Below are 21,249 nucleotides of genomic sequence, written 5' to 3' on the forward strand. Positions count from 1 at the left end.
TGGGAATGATTATGTGAGCAAAGTTCATTCTGGTAATAATCAAATAATTAGGCATTTTAAAGGGAAAAACCAAAGAAACACGACATGAAAATTTATCGTCTTGATTAGTAAAAATATACCATGATGGACAATGGGGCTGATTCGCGGACTGAAAAGTACACCGCAGTTAGGGCTGCATGTTTATTGAGAAAAGCCTATCCCGAAAGAAAAAAAAGATTAGCGATAAGTAACTTATAATATTCAGTTTTCCCTGTAAATTTTCTCATCCCAGGCAATGTAGCGACATAAACCTGAGCACTCTCGTGGGTACATCTTAACTTATCAATAAACAGAGCTGTCTGTCTCCTTGATCAGACCCGCCTTCACGCTGTTTAATGTTCTGCGAAGACAGAGTGATTGGGCCCGAATCAAAAGAGAAATATACGGCACTAATCGAGAAGACGACCGAGAGAAATGCGGCATATCCTGTAAGCTTCTTTAGATCGTCTTTTAAGGAAACTCTGCAATAGTCTTCAACTAGAAAAGCCTTGCAATGCTGGGTTCTGTAAGCGCATTTTCCCTTGTCGCGAGGGTAGAGTTTACAACGAAGCAAGATTGTTACTTATGCGGCTACTACAGGCTCTAACTCAGATCCACTGATCCTTCAGTGGATCTTTTTCCCGTTCATTCTACCAGAGGAAAAAAAAGGTTTGGATTTTCTCATGCTCACTAGTCTGTCGATGCTGCTGCTTCCTAGACCTCTTCCGTCTTTGTCGTCTACTTAAAAAATTGTAGCCTTGTTAGATTGATCGCTAGAGCACCGGCTTCTAAGGGCTTTCGCAACAGCGAGGACCAGGGTAGAGCCCGACAAGAGAGCATTAAACCCCAGGTACAGAAAAGTATACATCAGACAGGAAAGACATTGGTTCTCCCATAAGAACAATAACTTGTGTATTGGGTCTTGTGTAACTGGATACTTTCGAAAGCGAAGGTTTGAAGCAATAAAGGGATTATGGTGGGCGAGCTCGGAAATGTGCTTTCTCATTTCGGCCAGTTTTATGTTTTACTTTCAATGCGGGAGAAAAGCACCTCGTAATCGAATCTGAAAGAATGAGCTCCCTGTAAGAAATTTTAAGTGGTCGAAGCCTGCTTTTCGTTATTAGTGGCTGTAGCTACTCACAAAGATTCCAACGTATTTTTGAAAGTTTCAAACGACTGCGCCTTTATTTATTACGTACGACGATAACGGTCTCTCTTATCTATCCACGTGTACGCTATATCTTTTTTGTACGGAGTGGGACTTCACCGTTTCTTGGGGGAACACCGAAAGAAAATTGGTTTTGATTGATTTATTGATAAGTGTTTCATGTTATGCAAAGTTTACCTGAGGCCATTCAAGGGAAGGGATAAAAAGGGAAAGTGGCTAAGGGATAAAGATTATAACAGTCTAGGAACTAAGGGGGGAGGATGTTCTGTAATGGAAACACCTGCGGTATTAATCAATTCGGCCAATCCGAGTGACCCAAAAAGGCAACAAAAGAAAACAGCAGCTTCAAACACAAGAAAGGTGCCTTTCATCTTTCTAGGCATACAAAAATGAAATGTGGTTAAGCTTCCGAACTCCCACATTTGAAAAATAAAGCACGGTGCATGATGTGTAGTTTTCCGTGCCATACTAAGTTCGCCAAGTAGGGTACTCGCATTAAAATGGGGGAGGTCGTTTAGCGGAACACGTTAAAATACCATGGTCTGTTAAGTTTACATACATGCTGTGAAAAGTGCATCTCCCATTTATAGTAGTATTTTCCCAATTTTAACCAGTAAGGGTGGCGAACGTGCTCGAGATTTGTGACAACTTACATTAGGCCACCAGAATGGGTTGTAAAGGACAAATTTTGATTCCGTAAGTGGCTCTTCCTGGTTTCAATCACAAAACTACGCGTTGTAAATGACAGACGAGCTTTTCGCACGGCTTTTTTTTTTATTTGCGACAGTATGCCCGTTGGCATAAATACTATGCTACAAGTATAGCTTAACTCCCGTTTCGCGAACAAACGCAAGAAGGGAGCGGTGGTGGGGTCCCCATATCCACCGATGGAGCTGAAATCCCGTGTGCAAGTCTGATTGATCATACAGTTTATTATGTTCCGCAAACCGGGGTTCGTGATTTTAATGCGATCAGAATTTTGGCTGAACCTCCCACTCTCTGGGGCATATGCCTGTCCCTGTCGAGCCTCTCACGCTGAGCGTAGAAATTTAACAGCCAAAAAAAAAAAAGAAACTTCGATGGGGGACTTGGGCTAACTGAAATCAGAATAGAGACGGAAGCACCAGCGATATAGCTACTCAAGGCAGATAACTGTCAAGCGTGCAGGGGAATCACAGGCGCCTGTGTTGAACGGCATCGTGCCGTAGCGCTGGTGCTCGAGAGAGGTGGCGCTCGGTGTAGCCCCATCATCATGATAATAATCATCATCGTCATAACAATTGTCATCATCAATAACAGCCTATTCGCTAAGGGACAAAGGTCTGTCCGAAAAATTACAACCACAAGTTTTCCCGGAGTCCATTCTTTCCCCCCTTCCCCGCATTTTCTTAGTTCATCCGTCCTAGCCAGTTTTATTTGATGCACGCGCACTGAACAGATACAGAACACACAAAAAATACTCATGACCAGCGCACCTCACGTGTTCTGTACTTGCGGGTGGTCTGGTTATGCACCCAGCAAACCCTCTCCGCTCCAAAAAACGTTACCCATGCCTCGCACTTTCCTTTCCAGAGTGAAGACGAGCTGCCCCGAGACGAGATCTTGCAGTGGGCCGATGGCTTCATGCTCGTCTACTCGATTGTGGACCGCGCCAGCTTTCGTTACCTGGGCCAACTACGCAGACACTTGAACAACACGCTCCCAAACCTACAGAGGGCCTCGCTCTCCAGTAGCAGTGGAGCTGCGACTGCAGGTGGCGCTCCACCACAGCAGCCGACGCAAGCTCAGCAGGCGTCCGGCCCTGCACCTGTCTGCATCGTGGCCAACAAGGCCGACCTCATACACCTTAGACAGGTAAGCAAGCAATGGAAGGTGCCATAATAGTGCAGCAACTCCAGACTTCCAGTTGGAACTTCCCACCATGACCATTTCGGTGTGCCTTCACCACGGAGCAAGAATATAGAGGAGGCGAAACTGCCCATTGCGTCAAGCGCGGGCGAGCGACCAGATAATGTCACAATGAAAACCAAGGCGGGCTACAAAGCTTCGTAGCTGCGGTGGCGAAGGAGGGGGTAGAAGCACCTGATGGACTAAATGATCGGCCGCAATTCATTGCGTGGCTGCGCAGTGAAATGCCGATCGTGGTGGCACCGCCGTGTCTTCATCCGCGGCAGATGGCGCTAGCTTAACCTATGAAGAGCGCTTGTGACATTATTTGGCCGTGATAGCAAGCCTCGTTTCCCCGCCTGTCTTATTCTTGCTCCGTGGCCTTTACGTTTGGCCATTAGCGATTGGTCGAAAGCAAGGACGAGACAGCGTGCTACGGAAGTGCGGGTAGATCAGGAAGAGCGGGGAGAGTTTGAGTCTAGCAGTAGCTCATTGCTTGTGGGTCCAAGTTCGCCTTGTGAAATAATTGTGAAGTCGTAGCCAATAGTTTCATATTAATGTATACTAGATGGAAATATGGCGCTGCAATCGCGGGCCGTCGGGGGCGGTGTCATTGCAGCTAGCGACATTCCTCGCGTACTTGACTTGGCTAGCCACGAGGCTTTTTTTTGGTCTCGAAGTCAGAATAAAACAAGGGTAACATCTTTTTCTTCCATAATATAACTGCGCAGTAACACGAGGACACAGAAAGAGGCACAACTAATACAGGACGCGGCGCTGACTAACAACTGACTTTGTATTCAGGAAACATGCAATTTATAGGAACAGCAAAATCTTCGCGCCTGCACACACTCACCGCATCGTACACTCAAATAAATTCATAAATAAAGTTTAAAATGTAATGCTCAGCACAGCTATCGTATTTCCACACGTGAGCAACCCCTTCTTTTTATTCCCCCCCCCCCCCCCCCACCCACCGGCTTAACCAAAATCTAGAAGTGCGATCTCATATTCCTAAACATTACATGTTTCCTGAATAAAGATTAGTTGTTAGTCTGCGCCGCGTCCTGTATTATTTGCGCCTTTTTCTGTGTCCTCGTGTTACTGCGCAGTTATATTATGGATCAATGCCAATTTGCCCAAATCGCTGTACATGTTTTTCTTGTTCATCTTGCATGAAGCTTTTAAGTAATCCCTGACGAGTACATCGTTTTGGAGCTGTAATGTTTTAACAAAACGAATTTGATTGATCTTCAAAGTAAAATTGTTGCTTTTCTGCAGCCAGGGACAACTTTCCAGCCTGTTCATGAGCCAAGCCAAAGACAAGGGGAGCGCGCCTGCTCGGTACACGGCGGAACGCTCGCTGAAACGCGGCTCGCCCAGACAGTGGCACCAGAGTTCCCTCTAGTATATATTAGTACGAAACTCAATGGTCGTAACCATCGTTACAATAGCAAAGCCAAATTGTTTATGTTGCGTTGAGTAGTGCGAAAGACCTTCGTCCACGCTACTGATGCATTGGTAGGAGGTTTCTGCCCGTAATGTTCTATTCAAAATTAAAAATGGAAGCGTGGGTAACCGTTATGCGAATATGAGGCAATGAACACGTCGCAAAGAACATAGTGCTTCAAGTAGGAAAAGTTTCTTCCTCGTTACAAGTTAGCTTTCAGCAGTCAGTGCACCTTCAAGCGATCGGTGTGTCTTGTAGCAAACGTACCGTTTACAGTAGCGCGTAACGTGCGCAGTTACCTTCATCTCCGCATACAGAAAACATTCGGTACCTGGCGCAACGATAGCAGGCCCATTTGAAGTGGAGATATCATGGTTAAAAACCGACCAATGGAGACGTGTCAAAGGAGTTTCACGTTTGAAGCAAGATAGGACCGGTGTAGGCATTCGCGTTTTACGCCATACTTGTTGCAGAACAGCCTAATTGGAACTTCAGTCTTCCTAACTCACTTCAGTCGAAGCCTTAATATAATGTTAGTCGTGCAACGCAATGATCCCCCGCCACGGGCAAAGAATGACCTAGCTTGCACGCAGCTTTATCTTCCGGTTTCTTTGCTCGTCGTTCTCGCAGGTGAGTACCGAGGAAGGCGAGATCCTGGCGAAGGACGCGGACGATGGTTTCGTCGAGCTCACGGCTTCCGAGCAAGTACACCAGGTGGCGCAGGCTTTCGCCGATCTCTGCCGTGACGTGTACGCCCACAGGCGGCGCTCGAAGCAGTCGCTCCTCGATCGGGTCTTCTTCGCTGGCACCAAAGGCATTGCGGCTAAGGCAAACGACCCAGGAGGACGCAAGTGAACTTCGCGACGGTGGAAAAGGGGACACTTTGATCCCGCTGAACGACCGTAGAGGTCAGGATCACCGGCAACGTGTGGCCACATAGCAACTTGGCAGCGACAAAGGCTTCAATGTTTTTTTAATAATTTTTCAGAGGTGGATTGTTGGTGCATTGGAATGAAATACGCGATGTCCTAATTTATGGTATGATGTTGGGGGACGATGGAGGGGCTCGTGCCGCCGTCTTTTTTGCAAGCCGTTCGCGCAACCAGACTTCCTCAACGAGGTCGTTGTGCTGCACATTTCCGTGTGCTGTTACTTTCGTAAGACGAGATGGTATTACCGTATCTTCCTCCGGGACCATGGCAGTGCCCCTGATGCAAACCTGCTGTGTCAGGAAAAAGTTTGGTACAAGGATACCATTAAGGCCTTCGGCATGGTCATGGAACAATTCTAAATGTGCTCTTGCGACACATGCAGCGTGAATGCTACAGAGGACCACAGAAAAAGATCCTACCTTGGCGCTTGAAGCCACGTTTCGGCCCTTTTACGTGCGCCGCATACGCCTCAGAAATAAAAGCCAAACGCTAGCGCTAGCGAAAATTGTTTCATGATCGGCTTGATTTAATAAGTCTGAAGACTTATCAGCTTTGTTAGGTGTTTATGTGAACTCCTAGTTGGTATATCTTCTGGAGTTCTTCAACAGCGACAAGCAGAAACTTTCCTGCGGGTCATCATTTACTGGAAACTGTTGCACTGTGTCCTTCTGTCTGGTTGATGTATACTTAATGGCTAATCTGTCGTAATTTTGGATAACAGGTAGTAGGGTTTTACTAACAGCCCGTGTAAGACAAGGAGAGACAATGTTGGAACGTTGATGCTTCCGCCGTTTGTACTTAAGGCCACAGTTTTGTGGTGATGACCAGCATGGCCTGGGTCCCTCGGCATCGTTTTTAAAGTCCTTGCTGACACTGACAGCGATATATGCACTTTATAAGCTGTGACAGCTTCGGCATTAGCATTACGAGGGAAGCTCCCACCTCCAGTGGGCGGTATTGTGAGGAGATCAGAGAAGGCACCGCTAGTGCTTGACGTCCAGTTGCTTGAAGGGAAGCAAATAACGGCTAGAGGAATAATGCGGATTAAAAGCGAAACAGCGAAGTTTCGTAGAAAAATGCAAAACGTTTCGAAGTTTAGGTTCGCTAACACTGCAGAAATCTACGAAATGCAGTAGACGGTTAACTATGCAAAAATAAAGGACACGTTATTTCTTACAGTTACTTAGAATTAAAGATTAGTGCAAATCTGCTGTACGACAGATTTTAGTGATTACGCTTGGCACAAATGCGAGATTAAATGAACTTTTATCATTCATTATACCGTTTACAAGAAGCTAGTGCAAAAAAGGCGTTGGTGAAGGCAATCAGAAGACGCAGCTTCCAGAAATTTTATCTTTGGAGTTAAAAACTTGCACAAAGGGAAATCCGATGGTACTAATGACGGCGTGGTGTTTTTAACGATGTAAAGGCAAAGTTTAAGCTTCATCCAAACAAGGGGTTGCTATAAATACAGCATTTCTGGCCGGAAGACGGCACCTAAATTTTTGCAAAGCTATTTTCGTGTGACCGAAAAATATCACCACCCCAAGAAAATTTTGATTGATTGATTGATCGTGGGGTTTATCGCGCCGACGCAACGCAGGCGATAAGGCGCACCGTAGTGGAAGTCTCCGGATTAATTTTGACCACCTGCGGATCTTTATCGTGCGCCGAAATCTCGTACACAAGGGCGTTTTTGCTTTTCGCCTCCATCAGAAAAGCGGCCGCCTCGGCCGGGAATCGAACCCGCGACCTCGTGCTCAGCAGCGCAACGCCTTAGCCACTGAGCCACCGCGGCGGGTCCCAAGAAAATTTTGCAATGTTACATTGCACCATGGCTCACCACGGATGTTGTGGTCCTAATAAACTGATACGCCAAAATGACATCACTGACGGGGCATTTCACCACTTGAAACACGATTTCCGCATTGCGCACTGTTGGGTGGACAAAATTTCTGTTAACCTCGCAGACAGAGCCCCGTGGCTTGTCTGACTGGCGCCAGTGATAGCAGTTATTGTTAAGCAAGGGGCGAGGTGGCGAAACAAATTTGCGGGGCCGTTTGGAAGCGTGTCACACCACAAATGTGGCGGTTTCTCTCTGATTAACATCTTAATCGTTTCTGTCGGCCATTTAAGGTTGGTTATTCCTACGAAAATATCAGTTGTTATGGTCGTTGCGACTATCGATACTGTTTTGATGTTGGCATTATCCGTAATAAATAACGCGCTGTGAGAAAGAAAGTGAAGCGCACGATAAACCCAGGCGTGCCATAGGGGTATTACGAAAGTTTCGATGCTGGGTACTGGTTATTTTTAGTGTTTTGTGAGGGCTTTTTGTGTTTGTAGTTTTATATTCACATTAGAGTCGCGTTGTGGTTCGTTAACACGGCGAATTCTTTATAATCATAATGTTGCCAATAAACTACGGGCACGCATGTAATGTTGGCGTTAACGGTGTCAGCTGTGACCTTAAAGGGACCCCGAAAAGCTTTGTGAAGGTGGCAATCAAATGCATTCAGGTGCTAGAACACATAACGGGGGATTTTTGAGCCAAGTGTGAGCCCCATACGTTGTACGGATAATTTGTATGCAATTTTTTAAGATCGCCTTTCTCATCTGATGAGCGCGACGCCGCAGCGAGCCGAACGCGGCTGACGCAACGGCGACCGCGGCTGACGCAATGGCGATCGCGGATGACGCAACGGCGAAGGCCCCCCTGATTCGCCGGCGAGGTCGGCCGCCGGCGGCGTCACTGTTATTGGCTTCCGGCTGCTCTCCCTCCTTCCTGCGCGATCCCGAGGCAAAGGCGGCAAAGGCGGGTCCGCAGCGATTGACGCGTGCCTAGGCGCAGGAATGAGGCTAGCGCAGAACGGAAGTAGAGCGTCGCGATGTCACATGGCTATTCCCAGTGTTTCCAGCTGCTTTGAAGGAAGCAGAAAGGGAGGAGGAGTCGATCGGCAAGTGGGGAGAGGTGCATTTAATTGCTTCTGGCGCAGCTAATACTGAATGTAGATCAATAATTCCAACGGCATTGCATCGCTATATTGCTGCTACGCGACAATACAGGGCTTTTGTAACTTTTACAGAAGGCTTTTCTTGGTCCCTTTAAGCACTGTGGCGTTAGCACTAGCAGTTCGAAAGCTTAACCTTACTCGGCAGTGGCGCAACTCATTAGCTATGCAATTCCTTGTGTTGCAACTCTTGTATCCGCATTTAAACAGTACTTCCGTCAATATAGCCAAGCTTCAGTGCATTTTTACACATTTATCACTAATATAGTATTTATGAAGATTTAAAAGCGGCTCTATAATTGGGCATCATTGGTTGTAATTTAGCAGTGTAACTTGGGTTTTAATTTATGGCCTGTTCCTGTGATGCCCAGTTTCACAGCCTATTCCAATGTTTCAAACAGTCGCTTAGGATTTTGCTGACTAACCACGTAGAATGCTGCATTAGGGACACACATGCTTGTATTGAATATTAGATCACTGTTTATAAAGAAAGATTCCGCAAACCTTTTTTACAGATGGTTTTCACTTAAGTTCTCATGATTGTGTTGTCAAAGCATGCAGTAAATATAGACTTTTTCAGGTGTTCGGGAAACGTAGCGGAGAAGCAGTTGTCATACTTGCCACGTGTTACTTTATTCTCCAATGACGTATTTGAGAGAAACAAACACTGCGTCAATAGCAAGACATCCGGCAATAACAACTTTACGTCCCTAGACAGTGGGCATTCAATTGTCTTGTATTTTTAATACCCGGGTCACTTGCGGCAAAGTTCTCCGTTTAACACTTCCTGAGAACGGCTGCAAATGCATAGTCAACCAGGATGTGTGAACACCTAAACTGAGGCGACCGAACGAGAGCGATTTATTTTTATTTTGTGTCATTAGAAGTCTGCTAAGTGAAATATAGTACTTCCTAAATAGCTCACGCGCATTCAAAGAAGATGAGGAAACCTCTACACTAATTACTCAGTAAGTACACACAAAAAATGTTGTAATTCTCGTTTAAGGGCAGACAAATTTACTCACGTTTACTTAATAGACAGTTTGTTAAATTGTTTGGTATCAGAACACCATTCTAATCATTTACATATATGTAATCACTGATTCGCTAGAAAGCTGTGTCGCAATATCGATCAAAAGCTTGTAGTCTGCATACTTTGGTAAATGTGTCGGAAATAATTCTAGCTTGACGCACGTTACTGGTATTAAAGCCTTCTGGCATTACCAGTTAAGCTACATGTATTCCTGTCGTTACGTGCCAAATGTACGGTCAAATATACATTGTTCGCACACGTCAGCACAAAACCGTGACTCGAGCTCAACACGTACCATCCACCCACTGTGCACCATTAAACAATCTTGAGGTTGTACCTGAAATACACAAATGCAGCGAAACGCGAATTTAGGTGTGCAAAAGATTGCATAGGAACTGTCCTTTTACGACAAAGGTCTGGGGTCACTGTAAAGGCTCCGTGTTTGGTCGCTCACAAATATACATGCAATTTACCATAGAACATATGGCGGACATATATGCTCACAGTGTCCACGAAAGGAATTGGCATTTGTATTGACTTACTCTTGTACGTGGTGAACGATTTCCCATTTGAATATTCATCTTGCAAGTGCATTTGCACCTTATTATTGGTGGTATGAGGCATACGTGTAACAGGCGTTTCTCGCAAGGTGTGTTGTGCCATGTCACGCCTTGTATTATGCATTCTGAGTGATGCCTCGCCAAACCTGTTTTGCTCATAAACTACTGAGTGGTACACAATGCGTTTATTTGACCGTTGTGCCTCAGTGTTTTTAGAACTGAGGTTTGAACACTTCACAGTTTGTTGTTAGTAGGGCGTGGTCTTTGTACACAACGACCCCAATCCTCTAGGCGGCTTTTGTGTCTTCTAGTTTTCATGAGTTTTATACATTTTTTCTGGATGTTGTTACACTCGCGCACTGTAGGTTTATCCTAAAAAAATTCTTTAGTTGAGTGGGGCAGATATTTTGGTGTTTACGTTGAGCGCTTAGCTGCTTGAGAGGTGGTAGCACGGAACCACCATTTCATATAACTGCCACTGAAAGCGATCACTAGGTTGTGCACCAAACAATGCATCACAACACGCCTCAGAGTGTGACTAGTTGCACGAAACGTGTCTTTTCACAGCATGTAGCACTTCTCTTTCTGATAGTCATCGATGCAACTCGTGCGTCCGTGCTGAGCAACTGCACGCTTTCGGTCGATATTCAGCTTAGTCGTGCCTGTTCAACTACGGGCACGAAACGTAAGGTTTCGCTTTTGTGTGGGTGTAGCGTACGAAAAAATTCAGCCCAGACGAAACTTAAGGTTTTTCTTACGTGTGGGTGTAGGGTACGAAGAAATTCAGTGGAGAGACCACAAATCTCAAGCTTCCACTAAGAAAGCTCGATCAGAAGAAGTTCAAGAAGATTTGCAGACTTTTTGCACCTTTTGGTGTGCAACAAAATAGTAACTTCAACCACTTAGTTTTTGCCGGCATGTTATCAGCAAGAGTAGTGATATAACTCGTCATTTTGATCATATGTGAGATTAAGTATAAGAATTGGTCTTTAATTGGCTGCGACTCATCTGTTGGTGTGATTTTGATGAATCCGCGTGAGCGGACCTGAACGCGCGCATTTGCAACGCACAGGCGCATGCGGTCTACACCATAAGTGGATGTATATAAAATATATATCGTTTCCATTTGCAGCCAGACGCACATACGTGCTGTGGACGTTTCAATTAAGTTTTGCAGACACGTCTTCTAGTCAGACTGATGCATCAGCTATATACATAATATATATGCACTGTTTTCATTTGTACAGGAAGCGGATTGCTGTTTTTCATGTTCGTGCTTTATTTTACTTGTATGAATTTTTAAATGTTATGTGTTGTCTCGTAAGTGCATGCATTATTTGGTGAATGAGGAGAAAGCTGTTTTTAATGTTTCTACTAATTGAGTAAATAAACTTAAAAAAGAACGTTCCAAAATGTAGGTTTGCAATTGCGCTGGCGCTACCATATTGTGCAGAAATGAATGCGCATTGCATATTTACGCATTCAATTTGTGTAGCGGGTACTATTCTAAGATATAAGATGTATCACAAAGTTAGATGAAAGCTTCGAAATGAAAGTGCACTGCGTATTTTTACATTCGAATCGAATGATTCTTAAATAGTTTGACAGCTTACTTACAAACCCAGGCGAGCATTTTTGAGACAATGAGGAAGAAAACACCGATCGATACTTTGTTGTTTTGCTAATCGGAGCGCCTTGGTTGGTTGCTTGGCGTGCGCAGAAATGTGACACATTTTTTTCCAACGCCCGCCGCCTATCACCATTGACAGTTACTTCAACCGTAATTGTCGACAAGGGTGACCAGGATGGCGACCTTCTTAACATAAACAAGATTCTAAGGTTAGCCATTCGCGTTAACTCATTTGACTGTGAATGTACTGGAGCCCGTGCAATGCGGAAATAGGAATCGCTCAGTGATCTTAATTATCTGTCCACGTGAAACATGGTTTCTCTCTGAAGTGCTCCCAGTATTAGTCTGTAACAACGAACGACACGGGCGATCTTCCCTTGCTCTCGTGCGAATCGCATTTGTTTCAGTTTACCTCATAAAAATATTTATGCTATACTTTTTTCTGTATGTTTGTCGTGCTTTCACACGGACATCTGAAGATTTTAGAACAGCGTTACACGTTAATTCAACCCGTAAAACGTGTTTTGTACCATAATATAATTGTAGATGTTTATTCTCCTCACTGATATAACTATTTTAAAAGGGCTAGCTGCAAACGCATTCTTTTGGATTAAGAGAACTGCAAACTACGGAACACATCCGAGGAAGCAGCACATGTGGCCGCCCACATGTTGAGCGCTGCAACAAAAGTTGAGGCTGCATGGTTCGGCTACGTGAGCCAGAACATGTTGTCAGATTTTGTTCCGTGGTCCGGCGCCGTCTTCAACACTTCTGAAGGAGAATGCAGAATCTGAAGCTGCGCCGACAACCCAGACAAGAAAGACAAGCCCGACCTACGGATATGGCCGCGTGTTCTCGGACACATGCTATCTAAACGAAGCTTCATTAACATATACCGCCCTTGTAGTCTCAAGAACGATATTCCAACCCTCCGTAAGATTCTACACTGCACTTGAATACCTCTCAGTTAAACTACCATTTACGAACGACAATTAAGCATCCGGCTTTAGCTTTTGGCGTTGAAAAAATCCGAATGAGTAATAGAAACTTTACTTGATATGGCGGCCGTATGCGTTCAGTGCACTGTCATTTACCTATGAATCCGAGACAACGATTTCCGCGTTCGTGACTATCATACAGCAAGCAGTTCGTGGTTGATGGAAGAAAGTATGACTTTTCCAGGAAAGTTTTACCTGAACCATTTATTGTTGAGGCTATCAGTTAGAGCCAAAACTCCTTTGACTCCTCTACGAGAAAAACACATTTAAGCCTATGGACGTATATCGCTTATTATCCTTTTAGAGAACACTAGTGCAGTTTTCAGTTATCACAGCTGACGTTGGAAGCGATGCAACGAGAACAAAACCTGGTAGCATAGCTGTAAATCTACTGTAATTTTTCGCCTGCCGTTTATAACTATAGCATTGTATAACTACAGCTATCACAGGACGGGTTTTTTGGTTATTTCGAGAAAAATACTGTGACACCTATCCTGTTGTGGGCGGCTTCCAGCTTAGGAAATTCCATAAGGTTTTAGGAGCTTAGGTTATATTAAAACATCTATTTTGGTCTGGAGGCGATGGCACACTTGACCGATGTTTTGACAGAAGTGTTCCCATGTACGTGGTCGTGACCGTCAGAGTGTAACAACAGTTTCTACGCTGCCAGTGTCCCTTCCCTTTTCTGGGGCATCCATTAGCAATTCGGTTTGGGAAGCTATGGGTACCCCTTCCTACACGCCTTTGTTGTAGGGAGAGTGGTTCTGGGCCGTTTTTTATGATTGTCGTTTGCGGCGTTCCACCTCATATAGATGGTCAAATTAGATTTTAAAGGCACTTAATATTTCGGCACATTGAAATCTTGTTCCCCGTGTGCAGATACAAGTGTAGAGTTGGAGATATTTGCAAGAAATATCTATATATTGGCGAAGTTTTTGTGTATTCATTTATATTTTATTACTAGCGACTGCTCCGGTTGCAGCTTGACCATTCCTTTTTCTTCGATTGGCGGACAGCGTTCGTAGCATTCATCAATAGTGGTGTAGGCTCATATCAGTTAGCAGGGTATGTTAGGCTGATATCAGTTAGACTATTATCAGTACGCTACGTCCCAGAGGTTTCACAGTGCTTGTCTCTAAAGGGAAGACAGTTCTGTAAAAAGTGGCTTGGAAACAAATGGTAAAGACGAACTCTCACTCTACCTTGGGGTGTAGCAGTTGGGGACGAGAATCCCAGGTCATGACCAAGGCCTCAGATACAGAGTTCGGCGTATTAATGTGTTTCAGCTAAGGTAGGGATGGATTATACGAAGAGCTCAAAAATTTTGTGACAGCTCCAGACAGCAATATTTCGGTCCTTACTCCATTTTTGCAGATTGCATAGCGCTTTTGATCACAACAGTGTGAAACAAGACTTTGTTTGAGGAGCCACAAATTCGATTTCCTGTGGTGCAGACTGAAACAATCTGTTTTGCGTACGTGTGTTCAGGCCAAATGTTTAACCAGTTGCTTTGGAAAGGTCCACAATTCTTGCCGTTCAGTTAATGAAAAGGCTTAAGCAAAATGCTTTCTCAGAATGCATGGGCTTCCTCTGAACACGTAGAAATATTTTTATATGGTTGGATACACGTTTCGAATATATTTCAGGCAGTCATAAAGTGCGGAAACCTTAAATAGAGGAAACTGCTCATTATTTACCGGCAGCACAAACAAGGAAGACCTTACGTCCCTGTTAAATATCTAGAAGTAGTCAACTTGAGCCTTAAACTATCCATCCCCACATATATGCGCTCGCAAGGGTTTCTTAATGAAAACTATTTGTCGTGCAGGCGACGTTTTCACTGTTTTATCCCTAATATTGAAGGATAGTCGTTTAGAAACGTGCAGGTAAGACCTCTCGTGATAAGGTAGGCTATGTCATTAACCTATAACTGTCTGAGCCAAGCTAACAATTAGATGAACATTTACTGCTTAGTTATAAATCGGTGTGGCGTATACTAAGCTAAAATTTACCTTCCTGCCTTCGCAATGCTTTGTCTGATAAGCCTGGCCTGATCTCGCAAAGCGTATGACCCTCGCAAGCACTGAGTGTGATTGCTTTGAAGCATGAACATTTCGACAAGATGTAGTAATTGTAGGGCATTTTCTGAGTATTATAGTGCCAATAAGTAACAAAAATTGTTGTTTCAAGCTCTCCCTAATCCGAGTCCACCCCGTAATTGATTCAAGGAAGGCGTATGGGAGATTAAAAGTCGTAGATACCATAGATCCCCTTTTCCCGTCAGAGCGAAGACAAATTATACCGTTCTAGAATTAAAACTAGTTTAAAGGTTATAATTTTGCCAGAGTGAACGCAAATTACGGCCATAACATGGAAAATATACCCAGTCATGCACTATGTTGCTTCAGGGCAGATCACACATGTATTTTATAAAGTATGTTATCTAATCTAACAACATTCACGCCAAGTGAGACAAACCGTTTGGTAGCAGTTACTTCAAAAAGAGAGCAACCTGTGCAGTTTGTTTGCGACGAAGCGTAAGTGCATCTTCCGTGAAATTGGAAAAATTAAACATCGGAAGCCGCCGAACTTAAAGGACCCTGCAACACTTTCGATAAGCGCTTTTACTTTTTCCTTCGCGTCTGGAACCACTGCGCAAGGTGTAGTTATCGCCAGCACGGACCGGCACTGCGTGATTTGCTCGTCGCACCAGATACGCCTTCCGTTTCTGCATTGTTTTTTTTACTTTATTTTTAAAGTTGCTATTGAAAAGCGTTCATTGCTGCGACTGAACGAAAACCGGCCAACAGCCGCTAAATGGCTATAGTGACGTAATTCGAGCCGTCGAAGAACGTTAGGAACAGGAAAGAGAGAAAAATCTTATTTACGAGTTTACAAGTTATCTGATGGCCACAGAGCAGTAATTTTTGGCTGAGGTACTTTGCGACCCTCTAATCTAGTATTGGGTGTGTTGGGTGACTACGTTTTACAAGCATTTAGGATTTCAAAAAAGTTGGAGAGTGTTGCAGGGTCCCTTTAAAATAGGAAAGCGAGAGCTAAAGGAGGAGGGGGCCTGGATGGGGAAGGAGGAGTCCCCTCCTAGGAGGGTAAGGAGGTAGAAAAATGCACGCGCCGCCCAAGGGCAATAAAAAGAGCCTCAAAACTAAAACAAAAAGAAAAGTACAGCAACACGCCTCCTTTTGCGCTCCTGGAAGGAGCCCTTGTGAATGAGAGAAGACTGCCGATTAAAAGGCCACGCCATGGACACAGGAACAGCCAGCGGCCGACCACGTGCACACCACCGGTCGGGGGCAAACCGCAGCGACCACCGGGCAGCGTGTTTCCAAACGCTTCGCTGCACAGCGCCCCACGTGACATGTGTGACGTCACTGCGTGCGCTATTCTATCCAACTCCTGCTGAAGGGAGCCTGCAGTTCGGGCTCTGTGCCCTCAAGGCAGAGTTCTGGGTGCTGGCGCTGACGGCCTGGGTTCGGGTCCCAGTTGGTCTAGCTTTTGATTTTCTTGCGATTTTTTTCCTATGAAATAAATTTTACGTGTGGTTTTTAATAATAATGGTGATTTTATATGTTTTAGGTCGCTTTAGGTTCAGGGCGCAGCCTATAACCACGTTAGTTGAACGTTCTTCAGCGCGCTAAGACACGTCACGTGGGGTGGCTGTATACAGCGAAGCGTTTTGAAATACGCCACCGTGCATGTGCTCAGCTCTACCCGCAAAAGGGGCTGGCTGGGCGTAAGCAGGCAGCTTGCGTTAATCCCACGCTCATGGTGTGAATTTTCAATAACTTTTTGATGTTTATAACACTAAGATAACACCTCATTAACAAACAATCTGAAACGCTTGGTCTATTGAACGACCTCAGCGAAAGAAAAAATATCAGCTTCGCATGACCTGCCACAAATATTCCAACAATAAGGATTCACACACTTTCAACAGTTAAGGTGGTTTCGAATAAAAAACTGGAATGAAAAGAACTAACGGTGCGTCTTGAATGACTGCCAAAAATTCATCGCACCTGGTACGTAGTTTTGTACTTTGGTTTCCACCTGTTGCATGTTTACTGTACTTTGACTTGTTGTATGTGAATTTGTCGGTATTGTGTCTATGATGTCGTCTGGCTCAGAGTGTAGTTGTGACTGTTTCCAGTTTTCACTTGCACAGATCCAACCCAGAGTGATATGCGTGTATGGTGCTTGTGTGTGTGAGTTGCTTGTTCTGAACGAGTCGTGAAAGAAAAAGTATATCTATATAAATATGAAAAAAAAAATAAAGAATGGCTAGTGCCTTATCTCAAGCGTCTGCGTGATTTTTCTAGTTCATGACGTAGCTTCTACAGGCTAGTACGTCATTAACACAAGTCGATGCGGCGCAAGGCTGTGGATATAGACTCCTGGTACGAAAGCTGAGGCGTAAACTTTTGCGTGCGCCCTGTCTGTTTTGCGATTACCACATTCACAACGTACGGGGCTAACGAAAGAGTTGGCTTACGCCTATGTTTTGCCACCCCTGGGCACAGTTTCGTACAAAAATAGTGCAGCAACGATGCTACAACCAAGTGATATATCTTTATAAGTGTGAAAAACATGGATTTTCATTATCTTCGTAATTGACTTGGTTGATGACATTTCAAGGAACGTGAAAGGCATAAAAGGCTCGTAAAGCGCAGAGAAAAGGCTTTAAAATTAATTTCAGTAAGTTCCATAGGTGTCAAATATTGTTAGATTGAAGAGAAGGTTTGAAACCACCGGCAGAAGCCCCTAAGCTACTCAGCAGAAATAGCGACTAGCACACAGAATGATATATAGGTTAGGAATAGAAAAAAGCCGCGTGATTATCTAAGAACGTGATTATCTAATATATATCAACAAGCAATATATACTTCGAAGTTAAGCACAAATCTTGAAGTCTCAAGCGAAATAACATTGTTCGGGAGAAAATAGTAGAAAGAGAGAGAGAGAGAGAGATCTTTTATTGTGGCAGGAGGACTAGGTCAAAAAGGGGAACTGGGAGTAGAAAAGCGGGATTCGATCGTAACCGGTGTCGTGTGTTGTAAAACAATTTTGTTAGATATAACATTTAATACTTGTATACGAAAATGAATGCATTCAGGAATAAATAGCAGTACGACAACCGATACTAGTGTAGTATCCATTTTCGACTCCATTAGGTTCATAGATTTGTTTACACATTGAGCAGTAAAATCAATTTGAACAAAATGAAATTCTCTTTTTTTATGGAGCGGTCTGTCTGCATTTCTTGGTTTGCAATTCGTCTGCCATTCCGCCTCCTTCCGACCATCTTCAAAGCCCCAAGAAAAAAAAAAGACTTTCACTGTTGATTTACGCAATGAAATTGCTGGAATAGTTAGTAAAACTTGTGTTACAAGGCAAAACATCCGCATTAGCTCGTCAGACAAACTGCTTCTGATGAGCTAACCGGCAAACCAGCTAGCAACCGCACAAGCGCCCAGAGGTCGCTTCGCGTCGCAGCTACATCTGAGGTCACCACGTTATGAGGAGAGAATAGGCCTTTTAATAGGTGGGATTGTTATCCCAGTCGTAATTCAGCTATTAATGAAACAGAGTAGCGGTACTGATTATGACGATAGCGATTGAAGGCGTCCTAAACTGTCATACGAGTGCATAAACATGCTCACCCAGCCATTTATGCACCTCGACTTGAGAGCTGTTCGGTGACAAAGAAATTTAAAAGCCATGCAACGTTCACACAGCAACAAAGCAAAAAACCTCAAATGATCTGCGCTGTTGAAAGAAAAAGAACTGCAAATAACACTAATACCGATGCGTCTTTATTTATAAGTCAACAGAGCTTGGTGAATAAACATGGGTTTTTCGCCGTAAAGACAACATACACAGGAAGGACGGGACGAGTGCAAACTCTCAACTAAACTTTATTGAGTGGATCACAGAAATGTAAGTACACTTATGCGCATTCCTACAATTATAGCAATCTTTAAAAGCACCTCAATCACAACTATACAGACACGTGTCAAGGTATACAATATCTTGTTTATGAAGGAACACCGATGTGTCATGATTTAGGGGCCTACCATATAAGAAAGAAGGGAGAACGATGCGTGAGTGACACATCGGTGTTCCTTCATAAACAAGCGATTGTATATCTTGACACGTGTCTGTAGAGTTGTGATAGAGGTGCTTTTAAAGGTTGCTATAATTGTAGGAGTGCGCATGAGCTACTAGATAATAAGTGGACTTATATTTGTCTGATCCGTCCAATAAAGTTTAGTTGAGAGTTTGCGCTCGTCCCGTCATTCTTGTGTGTGTTGTCTTTTTCGCGCAAAGCCCGTGTTTATTCACCAAGATGCCCCAACTCGACCAACAACAAATTCTTGTCAACAGAGCTTGTTGACCTACTTGGTCTATTTCTGCAGTAAACAGAATAAGGCGCTACAAAGACGAGAACGAAGGTAGACAGGGACGACACGTACAGGCGCTTTCGTAGCTGACACAAATTCTAGTGCAGAAATAATTATCCACTCACGAGAAGACAATCGATTGGTTCAGGCACAAAGAGCTCAAATCACAGGACGTCACAAAGGGCTGCATTGGTCCCGTAACCGCGGATAACTGTTGTTGCAGCCGAAGACCTCCGCGAATTCGGGCATGTTGAGTAATGGCCACGTGCATCTCTCAAGTGGCGTCAACGAGTCCGCCATCTCGGTCCCGCATGCCAGAAGACAGAATCGCTTGAAGAACACGCGCTGAGCCTCCAGCCAGTACTCGGTCCGGACCCATCTCTTGCTGGAGCTGGTGTACCTTAGGCTTAGGGCATCATGGGAGGCCCTGGCTGCGCGCAACCAGGCGAAGACGTTTGTCTGGAACGCTTTCGACGCTTGGGGATGCAGCTGATGAGAACCGCTCGGCACGTCGCGGTCAGCCATCGACCGTAGGCAGCCAAGGCGCATGCTGAAGTCCCACTTCGTGGGAGCAGACCACCACGATTCTGTGGCAGAACTGTTCCATCTGGAAATGCGGAGGTAGATATACGTTTAAAATATAGTATCTAAATTAACATAGTTCGTTTTGGAAGACCCTTTGCAGCCGATTCACTGTGGGGTTTTAACGCGCCGAAGCGATGCCCCGGGCTATAAGGCGCGCCGTAGTGTCGGGCTAATCAACCAGATTTAGGGTAAATCCCCAAGGTGGAGTAAGTTTCTGCGAAGGAAAGCTTGACAGACACCTCAATTCAGCCGTACGGCTACAAAGGAAAGCCGTACAGCTTTCTCATGGCGAATTCCATTGAGAGAACAGGAGCAAGTGGAGCGAGCAGCCAGAGCAGCGCACGGGGGTAACGGGGACGTGTGCTTTCGTTCTGCGAATGAAACATTCGCGCTGCTCCGGGAGCAGTGAAAATAGGGGAAGGGCGTGATGTCAAGAGTCATGAGACCAAACTTTTCCCGCTCTCACTTCCCGGAGCATTTCGCGCGCTCGTGTTGTCCGCACGCTGTTTCTCGCCAGTTTTGCCAGATACGTGCCGGTGGTTTTGTGTCTGCCTTCCGCATGGCGACGAATGAAGAAGCCGAGCGGATGTTCATGTCCATGATAGGGTCACCATCGTAGCTCCCTAAAATTAGCTGCAAACGATAACAGCATCCGCCGTCTTTTCCAGATACGACTCTACCTTCGGTCGCTGCTCCGGCGGGGTGAACAGGTGCTCGAACATAAACTCATGCAATGTCAAATCGTCGTCGTCGTCGCTGCTGCTGCTGCTGTCCGATGATGAGTTTGCGCTTGAATCTGTGGTGCTTTTATCATCTAGAAGTAGCAGCATCGTCCACACGGTCGCGCTTAGCTGCTGCCGTACGCACTGAGCGACTATCGCGGCTATTCCGCCATTTTAAGTGCGAATGCACTTCTTAAGCGAGCCTGAAGCGACCGCCGCCGTCCGCATAGCAACAGCTGCGGGTGCGCGCGCTCCTCGTCTTCCTTGGCAACGGGGGGAGATGGGCGCGCGCTGCCTGGTCGCTGACATGGCACATACCCACGTGGGGGATTGGCCAAGAATCGGGCGTGAGAAGGGCTAATGCACCCGCTTAAGGGAGTACTGACACGAAATTTCAAAGCTGAGATCCGCTATAGCAATCAAGTACAACGACAACACAAATAGGTGTCTGTGAATAAATGCATCTTTCTTTCTTTGTAGTTGTGTGTGTGTGTGTGTGATCTCTCTTTCGCGAACATTACCGAACCGCGCAAATTCAACTCGTGCATTCGCACTTTCACATTCTTCCCCTCGGGGAAATGCGGGGAATTTTTTTTTCGTCCGCCACCCGGGGACAAAACCAGAAATGACGCAAAAGAGGTCATCTGACTTCCTCGGCGTTCCCTGTTACTCCACCGCTGGCGACGGAGCACCGAGAACTGCTCTCGGCTGCTCTCGGCGCCAAAAAAGTGCTCCTCCTTGACCAATGAAACATAACGCTCCTGCTCCTGCCCGACCACTGAAAGACGCCAGAACTCGCGAGAGCACTTTGGGTGCTGTTAGAAGTGCTCCTGTTCGCC

At 45.1% G+C, this 21,249-nt stretch overlaps 1 protein-coding gene across 1 annotated transcript in view; it reads left to right on the plus strand.

The window, feature by feature from the left end:
- The window catches only part of LOC144142482 (ras-related and estrogen-regulated growth inhibitor-like), a 46,415-nt gene extending 29,422 nt beyond the window's left edge, over positions 1–16,993 (plus strand). Inside the window, exons 4-5 of the mRNA XM_077674025.1 lie at positions 2,759–3,040; positions 5,154–16,993. Coding sequence (XP_077530151.1) covers positions 2,759–3,040; positions 5,154–5,378 — 507 coding nt within the window. The 3' untranslated portion in view covers positions 5,379–16,993. The remainder of the gene's footprint in view (positions 1–2,758; positions 3,041–5,153) is intronic.
- The last annotated feature ends 4,256 nt before the right edge of the window (positions 16,994–21,249 follow it).

This window comes from Haemaphysalis longicornis, unplaced genomic scaffold (genome assembly GCF_048455015.1).
Source record: "Haemaphysalis longicornis isolate Haplotype H1 unplaced genomic scaffold, Haemaphysalis longicornis Haplotype H1 scaffold_6, whole genome shotgun sequence".
Lineage (NCBI taxonomy): Eukaryota > Metazoa > Arthropoda > Arachnida > Ixodida > Ixodidae > Haemaphysalis > Haemaphysalis longicornis.